An 18,762-nucleotide genomic window follows, 5' to 3' on the forward strand; every position below is an offset into this window, starting at 1 on the left:
ATTAATAAATCTCCAACCCAGTTTCAACAAGAAAGCTTTGTTAAGCTCCTCTGACTTAACCCAATCCCACCATTCCATTTACTAACACAAGTTGATCCCATAAATACCAATTTATTCATTTTTCACTTTCTTCCCTATTCCACAAAAATGTAAATCCCGGTTTAGGGTAAATTTGCACTCTTTATTTTTGCCTGTGTTTGGCAACATTACATTTATGCATTGACAAATGACAGACCAATGCATATTTACATTGATAATAAAATGTAAAAGTACATCAATAAAAAAGAAGTAAATTTGCATTCAAGTGGGCTTTTGATAAAAAAGACATGCTTTATTGGAATTCGTATTTGCATCCATTATAGCTAAAAGTTTGTTTGATAAGAAGGTAAGTTTTACACTACATATTTGCCTTGTTTCCAAATGCAGCCTTTGCAATTTATTCGGTTCTTTCAAAGAAGATTTAGGGAATTGTATTATAGACATGGACATATAATAAAAGGTGCAATATTCACGTATAAATGATCAGCAGCCATGCGTACACATACACACACAAACACACTAATAACAGAAAGAGGGGTGGTTCTAGTTTCCGGCAGGTTGAGATGACTTCTTGTGACCGTTTACATTTTTGAACTGGAGGTGCACCAGCAACAAACTTGTAATAATGCACTTAATTCTTAACATAGTAAAGGAGTACCTGTATTTTTTACTTTCAATCACTTGGCACTTGGCACAGCATCATTCATCTTCTCATATAAGCGGTAGATCAAAGTTGATTTCGACATCTGGGGCTCCCTTTCCAGCGCTGCAATAACATCCTTAACAGAAATGAAGCGTGCAACCTTCGTCTGGGTCATGACAACATGACTCCTTCCGAATTTTCTCATACGCCCTACCAGAAAACCAACAAAGAAATTAACACTTTGCCATGAAGCATCTATGAGGTTTATCTAGTACATTTCCTATTACAGGTGCATCTAGGTCAGATGGTAATAACTTCCTCTTCCTACTAGACCAATAAGATAACTGTAATAGTCAGAAACTCTCTCATGGGTAAAACAATGTGGTGCAATAAGTTACTGCCGTATCTGTTCTATATCTGACCATCTGAGTAGGCAGATAATGGCCCATTTGAGCATGCGCCTATGATTTGTTTGACAGTGTTTGACATAGAAGTTGTGAGATCTCAGGTTCACTTCATTTTACTAGTTAAAAATAATATTGAATCCCCCTCCCCAATTCAGCCTCCAAAACTGGAAGGTTCATTATATGAAACTTTAAGCGATACGTTTTCTGAAGATGTATCAATCTGATAAAAAAGCATGTCCAACAGAACCTATGTAATTCAATTGACTGTGTTAGACATATCTTAGGTTTAGTCCAGCTTAGCAGTTAAAAATAGTAGCAAAACCCCTCTTGCCCAATTCATCCTCCAAAACTGAAAGATTTGTGACATTAAAGTTAAGCAAAACTTTTTTTGGAGAAGTATAATGTTTTAATAAAGAAGTACAGGAGCATGTATAAGATAACCTATGCACAAGTAACTGAATAACAGGATTATAATATCTTCCTAGATACACAAAATGTACCATGCATGGTTCATGCTCAAACAGAAAAAGATGGAGGCATCTCCCAAATTCCTGGCAGATGGATTTAAGTCATACTAACCAGATGCAGCAGCAGCAGAAGAGGGGCCCTTGTTCTCTGCATCTTGATTGTCCTTAGTGGCTCTTCCAGAGGTTGACAAAGGTCTCTGGCTCAAATCTTTACCTAGCTGAACACAAGATGCCACATCCATTCTTCCTTCCCGCTTCTGCCGAGCTTGCTCTGCCATGAGTTGCCACTTTGATAACATGTCATCTCCTCCAACGGCTGCTCGGGCTGCAACATTTGCTGCTGTTGTCCGCATTTTATCGTCTTCCTCTTTGTTTGCCTGAATATATTAGTGAAAAATGAAAAAACCTCCTTTCCTATGGCAGTTAGCTAGGGAGAGGAAAGAGAGCCTATATTAACCTTATGGGGCACTCATACATTAGACTGATCACATCCCTATAATTAATGTATGAAAATTTACCCACCACTAGACCTGTTCATGGGCCGGGCTGGGCCGGGCTTTTACTCTTCATTAATGGAAATATGTTAGGCCCGAGCCCGAGCCCGGCCCTGATAAAAAGCTCGAAGCCCGACCTAATAAAAAAAATTGGAAAATTTCCCTATTCAATAATCAATATAAATCAGAATTTATTTACATTAAAAAAGAATATAAATTCTGAATTCAATAATCAATATAAATCAGAATTTATTTACATTAAAAAAAGAATATAAATTCTGAATTCAATAATCAATATAAATCAGAACTTATTTACATTAAAAAATAATATAAATTCTGAATTCAATAATCAATATAAATCAGAATTTATTTACATTAAAAAAAGAATATAAATTCTGAATTCAATAATCAATATAAATCAGAATTTATTTACATTAAAAAAGAATATAAATTCAATATAAATTCTGAATTCAATAATCAATATAAATCAGAATTTATTTACATTAAAAAAGAATATAAATTTAATATAAATTATGAATTCAATAATCAATATAAATCAGAATTTATTTACCATAAAAAAGAATATAAAGAAGGGAAAGAGGATGTGGGGAAGAAGGGTTCGGCTGGAAAAAGAAGGGAAAGAGGCAAAGAGGTGAAAAAAAGAGGGGTATTCGATTAGGGTTTTTAGGTTTAATTATAGGTCGGGGTGGGCCGGGCCGGGCTATTTTGGAAAATCTCAAGCCCGGCTCGAATTTATTGCGGGCCGGGCTTTTTGGCCCGAGGTTAAGCCCGCGGGCCCATATACTTGTTCAAGCCCGTCTAGGGGATGGGCCAGGCCGGGCCGAGCCGGCCCGTCAGACCACCTGGCCCATGAACAGGTCTACCCACCACTATTTCTATTCAAATAAGTCAAAGCTCTGGTTTATAAGTTCAATGTCCTATAAATAGCTACACATTCAACAGGCACATATCAATTAGTTAGTGAACCATGAAAACCAATGCTCATTACATTATCCTTTCAATAATTAAGACATACAAACATTTCTACTAATGAATACCTTTTGCGCTTTTAAACGGCCTTCATCCTTGTCCTTGTCACCATCAACTCCAGTGTTCCCCTCTGCCTGCATTGGTACTCATTTGAAACCATGGATTAAGTGTGCCTTCTCTTGTGAATTGATTTGCCAACTTTTGCAACAAGTTCATCAATCACGAGAAAAAAGAAATAAATAACACAAAATATCTTATAGGCTTAAAATAGGATGATAAATCATGATATATGTGAGCAAGTCATGGCATAAAAACAGTGTATATAAGCTATGATACCTGAATACTTGAACAAGGGTTATCATGTCAAATACTTCAATTTTTAGTGTAAATTTTGTATCTGATACCATATCCAGTTGTATTTGGGTAATATAATATATAAGTAATAGATAAGAAAACAATTAAAGATTAAAGAAATTGACAAGGTGTGAACAACATGAAGCAAAACTAGAAATATCAACTTTTTGGTATTTGGCGATGGAAGAAATGCCTAATTGTAGTTTTCAGGTTGTTATCAAATAAAATAAAATATCAACTGCAAAGAGGTCACTGCCCAGTATTGTCCCAGCTATCCAGGATCTTGAGAAGGGTTGGATTGGACATGGAGATAATCAACGGATGTTTTAGCAGAAGGTGGATGCTCTCAAGACTCGAACCCACATTTCCATACTTTCATCCCAGGATTTTTTTCTATTTCACCAAATAATGGCCCTTACTTGCTAAAGAAAAAAAAGAACACATGCAAAAAAGCAATACATTTTTCTAACTTCGCCTATGGAATTCCTGCGTATGACCTACTGTTTGTCAATGTTGTGGGATGATATAGCTACTCTTGAGCAGCCACTGAATCAGGGGCTTTGAACTGTCTAAGTGCTTAATCCAACAGTCTATGTCAATTTTATATCCCATTATGTATTCAACTTTTTCTCAAGTGATATTTTTATGATGGAATTTTATCAAGTAATATTATCTGTCATGTCAATGGTTTTAGTCTTTCGATATAAAATCTTATACCCCATCATGTACATGAATTTGTGCTTTAACACAATTCTACCAAGGCATGACTATATGAATACTTTTTCTATCTGATTGTGCCTGCAAAAATCGCAGCCTAGATGATTATCTTGATAAACTTGAATTCTTATAATATTATATAATGCACTGGCTAGGAAACTGCATCATGTTTTTCTTTCTTTTTAAGGCTAATTTTGTATCCATATCATACTTTCTTTTGAATGAAATACTTTACCTTTTTAGTTTTTCCAGACAAATGAATTGTATTCATATCAATCTATAAGAGATAAACCACTAGTATAAGAAATGTTTAAAATGATTTTTCTCTGTCCACTTTAATAGATGCTTGCATCCTTGAAGTCCAGATGTCCACTGAGACCTTATCCCCCAACTTTCTCTTATCCCTATGGATGTTGTGAAAAACCTTGAGTTCCATTCCTTCCATACTGATCAATCTTCCTTGGCATGACCAATGATATACCAAGTGAGGAATTTCATGTTTCTCCATATATGATATTCTCGGAGGATGGCCAATGGTGGTAGCTACATTAGTTAGAAGGTACGCTTATGCTATATCATGTAATCCTCCACTTTTACCAAAAAAAAAAAAAATCTCCACAGAACAGGATAAAATTGAATTTTGATGGTTGTATCATTGAGGATCTTGAGAATTCAGGTATAGATGATGTCTTTTGGGCATGGGGAGACATTATATTGCATTCTCAGGGATCATAAGATTTGAAAACTCAGTATGAGTGGAATTACAATTTGTACTAGAAAGATTGAGACTAGCAACATTATCAAGTCAGAGTTACTTGCTTAAGGGAACTGTCAACAGTAATTGTAAGAGCCACAGGGGATTTTTTTTTTTTTGTCTTTGTACACTTTTTATTTTATTTGTTGGGATTCCCTAATATAAATAGTAGAGCTGGTGCCGCCGGTCTACCTTTTTTGACTCCCAACCCTCTGTTTCATTCTTTCTCTCTTCTCTCCTTCCTCTCCTCTTCAATTTTGTTGTTAGACTTGGTTTTTATTTGTGCTGTTAAAGTGCTGTCAGCATGTTCTTTTCTTTGTTTTAAGTTCTTATTATTAGGGTGTGCCACCAGGGGCATATTTGTAATCTCTTTTTTCTTTTATTTTACATCATGTTAATATAAATAGAAAGCTGGGCGCCGCCAGCCCAACATTTTGACTCAAATACTATTCTTCATCCCCTCTTCTCTTCTTTTCTCTCTTCTCTCCTCCCCACTCTCTCCTCTCTCTTCTAGAAAGAAAACATAGCATCAGAGCGTAACTCTGGGCGACAGGAGGCTCTTTTCTCCTCTGAATTACATTCATTCCACCTAGTTCCTCTGATTCTTGGACAGTGAAGACAAGAAACCCTAATCGGACTGATCAGAACCAACTGTTGCTGTTTTTTCTGGGTTCTTCCTTGGTCGTAGCACCAACGTAACCTAGTAGGAGGAGACCGATGCTGTGAAGGCTCTCTTTCCTTTGGCTGGTGCTATGAAGACTTGGTCTTGGACCTGCACCTTCGTACAGGTGCTGTACAGGGGTGTGTGATACCCTTTTGTCACAGGTATGTGCTGCAATTGGTTGGTGCGTGTTGTGCAGACCAATGGTGACTGAACTTTAATATTTGGACTGTCCCAGGATGGTTTAATTGCTGCTAGAGGATTTCAGCAGTGTGGTTTGTTATTTCTGGACTGGTTTTTTGAACTGTTTAAGTGCTGCCAGTAGGTTTCAGTAGTGGGTTCTTTATTTCAGAAGCAGATCTTTTGGTGTTTAGTGCCCTAATTGTGACTGGGAAAGGTAGTAGTCGTGTGGGGACTGGTCTTGTGCACCAATGGTTTGAGTGTGGTCTTGTAACCTTTGTTTCTATCAGTGGCAAATGATGATTCTGGCTCATCTAGGGTTACATCAACCTATAGGTACAGCTGGTATGGGAGCTGAAAATATAATGTTTCCTATGCCAATTACCCCATTTAAATAGCCTGAACTAACTGGAGTGGGCTGAAGGTGTAAACCTTTACGTAACAAGGGGAAAAGCTGGGTACATAAATGGAAGAGTAAAAGAACCCAAGGATGGAACAACTGAACATGATAGGTGGGACCAAGAGAACAGTATGGTGATGTCCTGACTTCTACTTTATGTGGGCAAACACAGCTAGTGAGATATGGGAACATACCAAAACCACCTATTCTGAGCAAAGGCACTATGCCAAGATTTACCAGTTACAAGTCGAACCCTCAACCTGTAAATAGGGGAACCGGAGTTTGTCAGCCTATTATTCAGCCCTTACTTCAAAACGGAAGGAGTTAGACCACTATCAAGCTTTAAAATGGAAACATGATGATGATGCTAAAGCCTATAAGAGGTTGGTTTCTCATCAGCGGGTTTTTGCTTTTTTGTTGGGACTAAACCCCGTATATGAACCTCTTAGAGTTTAGATTTTAGGGAGTGTAAAACAAGAGTAAACAGAGGAAGAAGAAGAATTTGTTGTATTATTCATCAATCTCGTATGTATATATACAAGTTACAAATTCTATGTTAGGAAAGAATATGTTAAGAAAGAAGACTAATCAAATTCCTACAAATCAGTCCTACAATCAAGGTAAATCATATCTCCCTAGTATTTACTTTCTATTTTAATTATACAGTCTGTAACATCATATTTCCCTAGCATTTACTTCCTATTTTAATTATACAGTCTGTAACATCATATCTCCCTAGTATTTACTTCCTATTTTAATTATACAGTCTGTAACATCATATTTCCCTAGTATTTACTTCCTATTTTAATTATACAGTCTGTAACATCATATCTCCCTAGTATTTACTTCCTATTTTAATTATACAGTTTGTAACACTCCCCCCTCAAGCTGGAGCATAGATATTAATCATGCCCATCTTGTTACAAAGATAATCAACCCTAACCCCATTAAGAGCCTTCGTGAAGATATCTCCCAGTTGTTCTCCTGTTTTCACATAACCTGTGGAAATCAAACCTTGCTGAATCTTTTCACGAATGAAATGGCAATCAATCTCAATATGCTTAGTTCGTTCATGAAAAACAGGATTAGATGCAATGTGAAGAGCAGCTTGGTTATCACACCACAACTTGGTTGGTACTGAAGTTTTAAGACCTACTTCAGTTAGAAGCTGATATATCCACATTATTTCACACACAGACTTGGCCATAGCTCTATATTCCGATTTTGCACTCGAACGTGAGACAACATTCTGCTTCTTGCTTTTCCATGAAACTAGATTCCCTCCAACAAATACACAATAGCCTGAAGTAGACCTTCGATCTTCCTTGGATCCTACCCAGTCAACATCTGGAAAACATTCAATTCTAGTATGACCATGATTGTCATACAAAATTCCTCGCCCAGGTGCTCCTTTTAAGTAGCACAAAATTTGTTCTACAGTTGTCCAGTGATTAACTGTTGGAGAGGACATGACTGACTCACCACACTAACTGAATACACAATATCTAAACGAGTTCCAGTAAGATAATTAAACTTTCCAACCAATCTTCTATGTCTCTCAGGATCTTCAAATAATTCACCATCTTTTGTGAGCTACAAGTTAGGAACCATTGGAGTGCTACATGGCTTAGCTCCCAACTTTCCCGTCTCAGACAACAAGTCAAGTACATATCTCCTTTGAGATAAGAATATTCCCTTTTTGCTTCTTGTTACCTCAACACCCAAGAAGTATTTCAACATTCCCAAATCTTTGGTATGAAACTGAGTGTGGAGAAAGGATTTAAGGGATGAAATCCCTGTAGTATCACTCCCTGTAATGACAATATCATCCACGTACACAACTAACAAAATGATGCCGGCAGTAGAGTGCTTGAAGAAAACAGAATGATCAGACTTACTTTTCTTCATACCAAAATTCTCGACTGCCTGACTAAACTTTCCAAACCAGGCGCGAGGACTCTGCTTCAACCCATATAGAGACTTACGAAGATAGCAAGCTTTCCAATACTCCCCCTGAGCAACAAAGCCAGGCGGTTGCTCCATATAAACTTCCTCTTGAAGATCCCCATGAAGAAAAGCATTCTTGATGTCTAACTGATGAAGGGGCCAATTATAAGTAGCTGCCATAGAAATAAACAACCTGACAGAAGTAAGTTTAGCAACAGGAGAAAATGTATCAAAATAATCCACTCCATAAGTCTGAGCATATCCTTTAGCAACAAGACGGGCTTTCAATCGGGCAATGGACCCATCAGGATTGGCTTTAACTGTAAACACCCATTTACACCCAATAGCCTTCTTATTTGCAGGTAAATTTACCAAGGTCCAAGTACCATTGTCCTCTAAAGCATTCATCTCCTCAATCATAACATTATGCCATCCAGGGTGAGAAAGGGCTTCTTTAACAGTCTTAGGAACGGAGATAGAATCAAGAGATGCAATAAAAGAAAAAGAAGAGGACGACAAATGATTATAAGACACAAATGAAGATACTGGATAAGTACACTTACGCTTACTTTTACGAAGAGCAATAGGAAGATCATCATTAAAGACTGGTTCTGATGAAGAAGGAACATGATCAGTTGAGACTAGATCTGCCGACGAAGGAGCTGGTGCAGGACATGGATCTGGAGGGGTTGGTCGCCGAGAATAAACCTGTACTGTAGGTGGCTTAGGCCTCGTAGGAACAGATTCAATAGGATGTGAAACAGATGAAGTGACAGTATAGATTAACAAAACATCATCCTCCCCCTGACTTAAATGAGGAGTAGATGGAAAGAAAGGTGTATCTTCTAGGAAATTAACATCACCTGACACAAGATATCTGTGAAGAGTAGGACAATAACATCTATACCCTTTTTGAACACGAGAATACCAAAGAAAAACACACTTCAAAGATTTTGGATCTAGTTTGGTAACCTGAGGACGAACATCCTGAAATACCCTAGGCTCAATAGGAAACAGTGTTTTATTTGGAAACAGAACATGATAAGGAATCTTACCCTGAAGGACAGATGAAGACATACGGTTAATAAAAAAACATGTTGTGGAAACTACATCAGCCCAGAAAGGTTTAGGAACCTTCATTTGAAATAACAAAGCTCTTGCAGTTTCAAGAAGGTATCTATTTTTTCGTTCGACAACCCCATTTTGAGATGGTGTATCTACACAAGAAGTTTGATGAAGAATGCCATGCTGAAGCATGTAAGTTTGAAAGGAATCTGACAACTCCTTAGCATTATCACTTCTCAATATTTGTACAGAAACATTAAATTAAGTTTTAACTTCAGCAAAGAAAGCAAAAAAATGATAAAACACCTTAGAACGATTTTTCATTAAATATAACCATGTCATACGAGAGTGATCATCAACAAAAGTAACAAAATACTTAAACCCAGTTTTGGACTCAACTGAACACGGACCCCAAACATCTAAATAGACTAATTCAAAAGAAGCACTAGCTCGTTTATTGACTCTAGGACTCGAACTATGATGATGGTGTTTAGCAAATTGACAAGACTCACAATTTAATGACAACAAACTCTGAAATTGAGGACAAATTTGCTTTAACACATGGAGAGAGGGGTGGCCCAACCGACAATGTGCTTCAAAAGGGGTTACAACTCCAGAACAGGCTATGGATCTTGGAACTTGTGTATCAAAGATGTAGAGACCTCTAGACTCATGTCCCTTACCAATAATCTTCTCTGTCGTAAGATCCTGAAATAAACAATAATCAGGAAAAAATGAGACACAACAATTAAGGATACGAGTGAGTTTGCTAACAGAAATTAAATTAAATGATAACTGAGGTAAACTAAGAACAAATGACAAAGGAAGTGATGGTGTGGGACTAATTGTGCCAGACCCAATAACACAAGATGTTGACCCATCTGCTAAAGTAACAGGGGAGGTAGATTTATGTGATTGAAAGATAGAAAACATACTTGAATTACCTGTCATATGATTTGTAGCTCCAGAATCAATGACCCATTTTGAAGAGAGGAAACAAGACATGTATTGGGTTTACCTAACTTGACGATGGCAGTAACAGGAGTAGATTGAGGTTTGAATGATTCTTGGTACTGAGCAAATTTGGCATATTCATCTGCAGATATCATAACAGACTTCTCAGAAGTATCCGTGGTGGATGCAATATGGGCTGATTGAGTTTTCTTATTCTGCAACTTCCTGCAATCCCGCTTCATATGTCCTGGCTTATGACAATAATGACACATTATCTCTCCCGACTCCTGTCCACGAGTATTAGTATTCCTGTCATAGTTACTTGACCTGTCATAATTGTTGGATCCTCTACCACTACCACTCCTGTATTGTTGTCTCCCTGATTCAGATGTATTATTGCGGCTGACAAGGGCACTACTAGGCTGAACAGGTGAACTTTCTGTACGAAAGACCCTACTGAAAGCATCTTGTAGAGAAGAGATCTCTGAACTGGAAAGAATCTGAGATTTAGCAGCCTCAAATTCAGAAGGTAGGCCAGCTAAAAAACTCATAACAGCCATCTTTTTTCGCTGAGCTTGTTGAACAGTCACATCAGTACTAAACAGAAGCAACATATTAAGTTCTTCATATGTTTTCTTGAAATCCATGAAATAGCTTGTAAGAGATCTATCGCCTTTGTCCGCCCTGTAAAAGGCTTTGCACACATCATAAATGCGGGAAATATTCCTCTTTCCGAAGTACAAGAACTCTAGATAGTTCATTAATTCCTTAACAAATCCACAGTGAGTAACTAAACCAACCACCTCACTCTCAATGGAGTTACGTATCTGCAAGAACAAACGAGCATCCTCCCTCAACCAAGACTTTCTCGAGTCATCATTAGGAGGGTCATCAGTCAAATGGTTATCCATAGCAATACTCAGCAAATATAGTTGAACATTTTTACTCCAATCCAGATAATTAGAGCCATAAAGCTTATGCTCAGTTGTTTTTGACATCACTAGAACAACATCCGACATAACTACTGATTTCTTGTTTGCCATAATCTCAAAATTCAAATAAACAGAATATTTTGAACACCGAAAATCAACGGAGCACACCTGTTGAAAACATCGGAATGGATATGCACGTAACAAAGCACAAATATGTGCTATACAGGACGAGGCGAACCAAAAGACAACGACTGAAATTTTTTTTGGTGACAGACGCGCCTCCACGTGCCGGCGCTTGTGACTAGCAGAATCTTCAGGCGGTGCGTGAGACACGCGCAGGGCTGCTGACTGCCGGACTTTGTAGAGACTAGATGCTCTAACTGCTCCAAGGAGGTGACCCGAAACACCCAAAAATTTTCCTCTACCTACTGTTTAAAAAAAAAAAACGAAAGGGCAAGCAGAGACTAGATGCTCTAATACCATGTAAAACAAGAGTAAATAGAGGAAGAAGAATTTGTTGTATTATTCATCAATCCCGTATGTATATACAAGTTACAAATTCTATGTTAGGAAAGAATATGTTAGGAAAGAAGACTAATCAAATACGTACAATTCAGTCCTACAATCAAGGTAAATTATATCTCCCTAGTATTTACTTCCTATTTTAATTATACAGTCTGTAACATCATAACTCCCTAGTATTTACTTCCTATTTTAATTATACAGTTTGTAACAGGGAGTAAAGAGTTGCCTTTAGTTCAAGAGGTGTATGCCTTGGTTCAATCTAAGAAAAGTAGACAGAGTGTGATGGTTACAACTGAGGGGGAGCAACAGGTGGCATTAGCTGCAATGGGTGTAACCAATGTTTTCAAAATCATGCAATTCACGATTTGAATCGTACAATTCAAATCGAATTAGGGCTAAAATGATACAAATTATATGTGTAAATCATTTTTTGAATTAATCGTATGATTTGTAATTAAATCGGTAGTTTAAATCGTAAATCGCAATTCCTAGATGATTCAAACGATTAGAATTTGAAAGCTTCATTTGAGATTAAATGACCATTTAATCCTCTTCCTTTTTAAAGTTTCACTTTTATAAAGAGGAGCAAAGTCGTCCTTCTATTTATAAAACATAGAATGCCCACTTTGGTCGATCAAAGAAGACTTACCATTCAAGGAAAAGACTTGGACGGGAGACCGGGAGAGAAGAAACCCTCCATTGTTTCAGTGAAGCTCCAAACTCCCTTCTCTACTGGTATGCGTTGAAAGGTAAGATTTTATTTTATTGTTTCGATTTCTAGAATTTTTCTATTATCTGTGTTGTCTTCTTGGATTTCTGTTGTTTTATTGTTCAATTTCTACTGTCCTTTTTTCTTCTTCCTCCTTTTCCACCTTCTGATTTCTTGCTTCTCCTTTATTTCAATTGGTTTTTTGGAATGAAAACAGGGGCTCCGCCCTATTTGTTTCAATCGATTTTTGGCATGAAAATAGGGGCTCATCCCCAAGTCTTTCATTCATTTTTTTCATGAAAGCTATGGGTACCTAGTTTCGTCCTTTCATTTTGAACAAAAATAGGGGCTCCGCCCTATTACATTTCCCCTTGCTTCATAATGTTTTGTCTTGATTTTTTTTGCATAAAAACAAGGGCTCCACCCTTTTCCTTCTCACCCTTTTTCCATGCAAAAATAGGGGCTTTTCCCCAATATTTTTACTTGTTTTCTTGCATGAAAATAGGGCTTTATCCCTAATATATTCCCCTCACCCTTTTTCTAATCACAAAACAAGGGTTCATCCCCATTTTTCATTCTTTTTTGCACAAAATAAAACTGTATTATGCAAAAATAGATATGTATTTGCACTTTGTAGTGTCTCACTATATAGTTATAAGATGTTTATGGGTTAGAAAGCTTGTGCAAAGTCATTTTTTCTATTTTTTGAGAGATTTAGGTATATTTTATAGTTTTTAATAGCTTTTGAAAAAATAATAAAAAAATCTTATGATTTACAATACAATTCGATCAAGCCCCTTTACGATTTGCGATATGCTTACGATTTTCAGAACATTGGTGGTGACATAGGGGTTGGTGGCAAAGGGGTATAAAGCGAGGTTGGTGGCAAAGGGATTCACATAGGTGTATGGAGTGGATTATGCCAAAACGTTTGCCCCGGTTTCCAATATGGACTCCATTGGAGTCTTCTTTTCTTTGGTAACTAATTTTGACTAGGGCCTTCACTAGTTAGATATCAAGAATGGTTTTTTGAATGGTAATCTAGAAGAAGAGGTAAATATGGTTCAACTCCTGGTTTCTGTGTCAAACGCAATGAGCGAAAAGTGTGCAAACTAAAGAAATCATTGTATGACCTAAAACTATCATTGAGGGGAAAGATCTGAGTTTCATGAGGTATTTTCTTAGAACTGAAGTCGCTCGTTCAAAAAAAGGAGATCTTCATTTCTCAAAGGAAATACATCCTAAATCTTTTATAGGACATAGGTAAACTGGGAGTAAAGCTAGTTGATTCTCCCATTGGTCCTAATCACAAGTTGGGTGATTGTCATGATGAGACAGTAAAGGATGTGAAACAGTTCTAGAGACTTGTGAGAAGGCTTCTGTATTTGTATATGACTAGGCCTAACATAGCATATGCCATGGGTGTCCTTAGTCAGTTCATGCATGCCCTTAAGGCTACCCACATGAAAGCTGCTGAGAGGATTCTCAGGTATCTCAAGAAGTATCCAAGGGGCTAGCTTATAGAATGGAGGCTAATTTTTTTTTTGGGTCCCTTTGTTTGCAAACTCTCTACTTTATTCAAAAGTAACAGTGGGAATTCCTTGCACATGGACCTGTTATGTTATCAATAGATATAAACTCACTGCTTACCAAGGATTGAAGTATCGGCATCGAGAATCGTATCAGACAACTTGGATATGGATATGGATACAGATACGCTTTGAAAACGCATGGATACGGACGAAAAATATGAAAAACTTGGATACAGTAGGGAAACACATGCAAATTTCATAAATACATTAATAACACTAAATTTATGGCCAAATAGCCATAAATAATGTATAAATATATAAGAAATATATATTTAATGGTGTACATAAAAATATATTATAATTAATAACAGAATGCACAGATATCATACAATGCATTAATTAAGAGTCCAAGATGGACTTATTATATTTATCCTAATTATTATATCAATTATTTTCAACTTTATTATTTTTACATTTTAACATTAACAAAAAAAGTTAACCAAATATTAAAATTTGAAATATAAATTAAATTATCAATTAATCATTTATAAAAATATATAATTTTATATTAAAATATATATATAATTGGTTAAAATTTCTAAGATATTTATCATATGCAAATTCATAATTTTTAATTATTAAAATAAATATTTCATTATTAAAATTTTTATTTGTATAATTTTTTTTTTAAAATAAAAAATCAACTTTTCATATAAATGTAAATTAGTGGAATTGATAAATTCAATTTAATATTATATTCTTGAATATTTTGCAAACAGATTTTTATTTTTTGTAAATAATAAATATGTTGTCATTTAATGTAAATTAAAATATTCATTAATAATTATAAAAATAAATAAAAATTTGTAAGATACATATCATGTGCAAATTTATAAATTTTAAGTAGTAAGGTAATTATTCTACTATTAATATTTTATTTGTATAAATTTCTTGAGATTAAAATCATCTTTTTATGTAAATATATTTTTTTGGGTACTCCTTTTGATGTAAATATAGAATTGATAGATTATTTATTCCATTTGTTTATAAAATACTAATTTTAGATATTATTTATTTTAATTTTTAATTGGGGTTCTTAAACATAAATATTGATTATTTATTTGAATAGACATTAATAAAAAATTGTTCTTTCGTTAAATATCACAACGCATGGTATGGCGAAGTGGTTTGATAGAGTGTTTAAGGCTTCAGGCACCACACACGCGGTGCTTCGGGTTCAAATCACTCTATTAGCAGCGTTTGCATTTTTAATCAAAGACGTGTATCGGTCGGTATCGGTGCATATTGGCCGATACAATGCGATACGAGCCAATACACACTCGTATCAGTCTGATGCTCACGCTTTACAAGATATGTTTCCATTCGTAACATATCCTGTATTGTCCTAATCCGATACCGATATGATACGCCCCGTATTAGACATATCGTATCGATATTTAAATCCTTGCTGCTTACTGGAAAAAGAAAATATTAGAGAAAATATGTGTACCTCCATAAAAAAGAATATAGAAAAGAAAAGAACTAATTCAGGGGCGTTTTGATAACAACTTAAGTGACTGAACTGAACTGGATGGCTTATTTCTTTGCCTTTTCATTGTTTAGTATTTTATTCCCTAATCAATAAGTCATTCAATTTATCCACTTGAGCCATTATCAAACTGCTGTTTAGTGTTTTAAAAAGTATAAGAGGCTTATGCATTGAAGCTCAACCTTGATGTTCATGCCTAAAAGTACAAGGCACATACCTCACACCTGAAGCTGCCTACGCATATATATATATATATATATAGGTAACTATACAATTTTTTTGAAAAAGGTAACTATAATGTATTAAAGAAAACAGAAGGGAAGTACATGAGGGGATGTACACATGAAAGGCTATACAAAAAATATGCCCTTTGACAAAAAATTATGAACACAAAAATCTTTCATTGTACACTACATCCCTATTAGCCCTCGTTTTAGACAACCCATCTGTAGTAGTATTAAGATCTTTGGGAATCCAGTGAAGGTAAGAGGAAACAAGGGATATCAGATCTCTGGCTTTAGCAAACCAGAAAATGTCATGACTTTCAAATCTTTTTAATAGTTATCAAATGATTTAAATCTTCTTTATTTATGTAACAACTAAAGCTTCTTAATGATTATTAAATGATTTGTAAAAAGTTAAGAATGTGATTGGTGGCTACAAACATGTATGGGGATTTGGGGTCAAAAGCAGAGCATGATGAAGATTAGAAGCCTTTCAAGAGAGATCGGTGTACTGGTTAGATGGGTTAGCAGACAAGCAAATGGTTTGGTTGATTCTTTATCCAAACAAGGGACAAACAGGGGAGATTTGATCTGGGCTGCATCATAATAGCAATTTCTTTGGGGGTCGGAATCCCTATTCTTAGGGACTAGACCTGTGTATCTTGTGTAATATTTTCCAAATTTAAAGTCACCATTTCCTATCAAAAAAAAAAAAAAAGAGAATGCCATGACTTTCTCTAAAGCACCTAATATTCTCAACTCCTTTGTTTATGTAATCCTTCTTTTTTTTTCAATAACTGTTATAGAGTTTATTGATTATAAGAAATAATGGTGTACAAAATACCAAGAAAAAATTTAATTATGTAAAAAAGAATGTATTCCTAGCACTCCTTAAAAGGTTAGGTCAGCCCTTGCTGCCTATCCCTTGGAATGCCATCCTTCTACAGATTTTTCTCTTTGTGCCTCTTTTTATCTAAACTCATTGGCTAGGCTTTTTGTTGATCGTTGAACCCAAAAGGAATCTGTTTGTGATTATCTATTCATTTATATGCTTTTGCAAAAAAGAAACTCCTCTTATGCATATTTATGTACTTTGTTCATATTAAATCAAGGCTCCAAATATTGATACAGTCCGATATGCTGGATGAGGTGCATCGGACTTTTGAATAGAGCACTTATATTTTTTTTCTTACTTTTTTTTTTGTCAAACTGTTAGGCTATGTTTGGTTTGAAGGAAAAGGTAGGGAAAGGAAAGGAAAGACAGGGAAACCAATACAAGGTTTGTAAAGGTTCCCCTACCTTTCCCTACATTTTCCTTCAAACCAAACATAGCCTTAAAGTTAGCTGATAGGGGCATACTTGTCTTTTTCTAGTTCTTTATCTTATCGAATGAGTTTTACTTAACTGGGGGCATAGTTGTAATTTCAACAGTCATAGAATAGGAATATACCAAGGGTCGACAGTCAAGGAAGCCTGGTTCCACTTCTCCTTGGTTCTCCCTTTTTCTTCTTCTCCTTTTCTTCTATCTCTTCTCTACTGCTCTTCACTTCTCCTATCTTTTTCTTTCAATTTTATCACTTTTTCTTAAGCCAGCACATGGTATCAGAGCACTAAAGCTGACTGTCACTATTCATGTCTTTCTCCTTCGTGCCCTAGGAATAGAGAACATTTTCTATTCTTTGTAAACAGATAAAAGGACACAAAAGGACTGGTTGCCCCTTTGAAAAAGAGGTTTTAATGCCTCAGATTGCAGTTTCTTGTTAGTTGGTGGTGCTTTTCTAAGATCCCTCTACTTGACAGTTCGAAGAGGGCAGCTCTATGATGTCTCGGATTGTATTGTGATTGATTTTCGATGTGTAGTGAGTATGTGGTGTCTTGTGGTTTGGTGATATCTTGGTGGTGTGTGATGCTATCCTAGTATTTCAAGTAGAAGTGTGGTGTTTTTCCCAAGTGAAAAATGAGTGCTACAGTAGGTGTACAACAATTGTTTAATATTTCACCTAAGTGATAAATCAATAATTTCTCCCTTTCACTTATGGCTACAACAAGTGGTAACACTAAACCTATTGTAGTTGTGCAATCAGACCTCATGACTTCCTGGTTAACCACAATAAAACTCAATGGTACTAATTATATACCATGGGCCAAATTGGTAGAGGTGTCTCTCATTGCAAGAAGCAAGTTTAAGTATATCAAGGAGGACCCCTTGAAAACTGGATTGGAAGGGTGCAATGAATAGGTACAAGAGAATGCTCAAATTATGACTTCTCTTTGGGATAGTATGGAGAACTACATTAGTGTGAATCTCATGTTTCTAGACACAACAAAGGAAATCTGAGACCATGCCAAGCAGTTGTATTCAGGACAACATAATTTCACAAGAATATATTAGTTATACCAACATAAATTTTCACTACAACAAGGGGGTAAAAGTGTTAAAGAATACTATGCTTCCTTTAAGAGCTTAAGGGATGAAGTTAATGTTTACCAGCCCCTATCCACTGATTCAGTCGGGCCCAAATCTTACGGAGTAATGACCTTCTATCATTGGTTGAGGTGTTCTCCCATATAAGGAGAGCTTCAACTCCACATAGTGATCATGTTCTATCTTTAGAGAGATCAGCCTGGGTAGCTTCTAGAGTAGGTTTTATAGGGCAGAGGTGGAGGTGGTGTGAGAGGCTTTGGGCATTGACCTAGAGGTGGCCATGGTGGTGGAAGAGAGGTAGAAGGTGCAAGAGATGGTGGTAGTTGTTGCAATGGTGGTGGTCGTAGTTCAGTTTGTGAGTGTTCACTGTTCACATTGTGGCTGAGAAGGTCATAGTCAACTTTTGTTATGATCTCTGTGGTCCTCCATCTTCTTGGTCCAACCATGCATTGGAAGATGATATTGGGAGCCATGGTATGACTGAGGGTATTCCTGCACCAAGTGCTGGTAAGGATAAAGACACAATCTCTATTTTACATTAAGAGTACGATAGGATTCGACCACTGCTACACTTACGAAGTCAGGTACTACTTGCCTTGTTTCTAATTCTACACCTTCACCCTGGGTAATTGATTCTAGAACCTCGAACCATATGACTAGATCCTCAGACATGTTTGTATCTCTATCTCCTCCTTCTACATCCCAGACTGTCATGTCAGATGATGGCTCCTCTTCATCCCCGATACTAGTAATGCGTCTCTTGGTTATGACCTTAGTCTACACTATTTTTTATG

The 18,762-nt window shown here is 36.2% G+C and overlaps 1 protein-coding gene across 6 annotated transcripts in view; it reads right to left on the reverse strand.

Moving 5' to 3' along the window:
- Positions 1-310: 310 nt before the first annotated feature.
- The window catches only part of LOC148877347 (transcription initiation factor TFIID subunit 4b-like), a 32,714-nt gene continuing 14,262 nt past the window's right edge, over positions 311-18,762 (reverse strand). For 4 of the 6 annotated variants that reach the window (XM_088985339.1, XM_088985321.1, XM_088985313.1 and 1 more), the window contains exons 12-14: positions 3,109-3,174; positions 1,669-1,933; positions 311-892 (exon numbers count right to left, since the gene is read on the reverse strand). In XM_088985339.1, the coding sequence (XP_088841465.1) occupies positions 717-892; positions 1,669-1,933; positions 3,109-3,174 (507 nt within the window). In that variant the 3' untranslated portion in view covers positions 311-716. Of the gene's footprint in view, positions 893-1,668; positions 1,934-3,108; positions 3,239-18,762 lie in introns of those variants that run through there. The other 2 variants (XR_016113081.1, XM_088985353.1) reach the window with 2 other exon arrangements.

Source organism: Nelumbo lutea, chromosome 1, assembly GCF_056320005.1.
Source record: "Nelumbo lutea isolate HS-2025 chromosome 1, American lotus-T2T, whole genome shotgun sequence".
Taxonomy (NCBI): Eukaryota; Viridiplantae; Streptophyta; class Magnoliopsida; order Proteales; family Nelumbonaceae; genus Nelumbo; species Nelumbo lutea.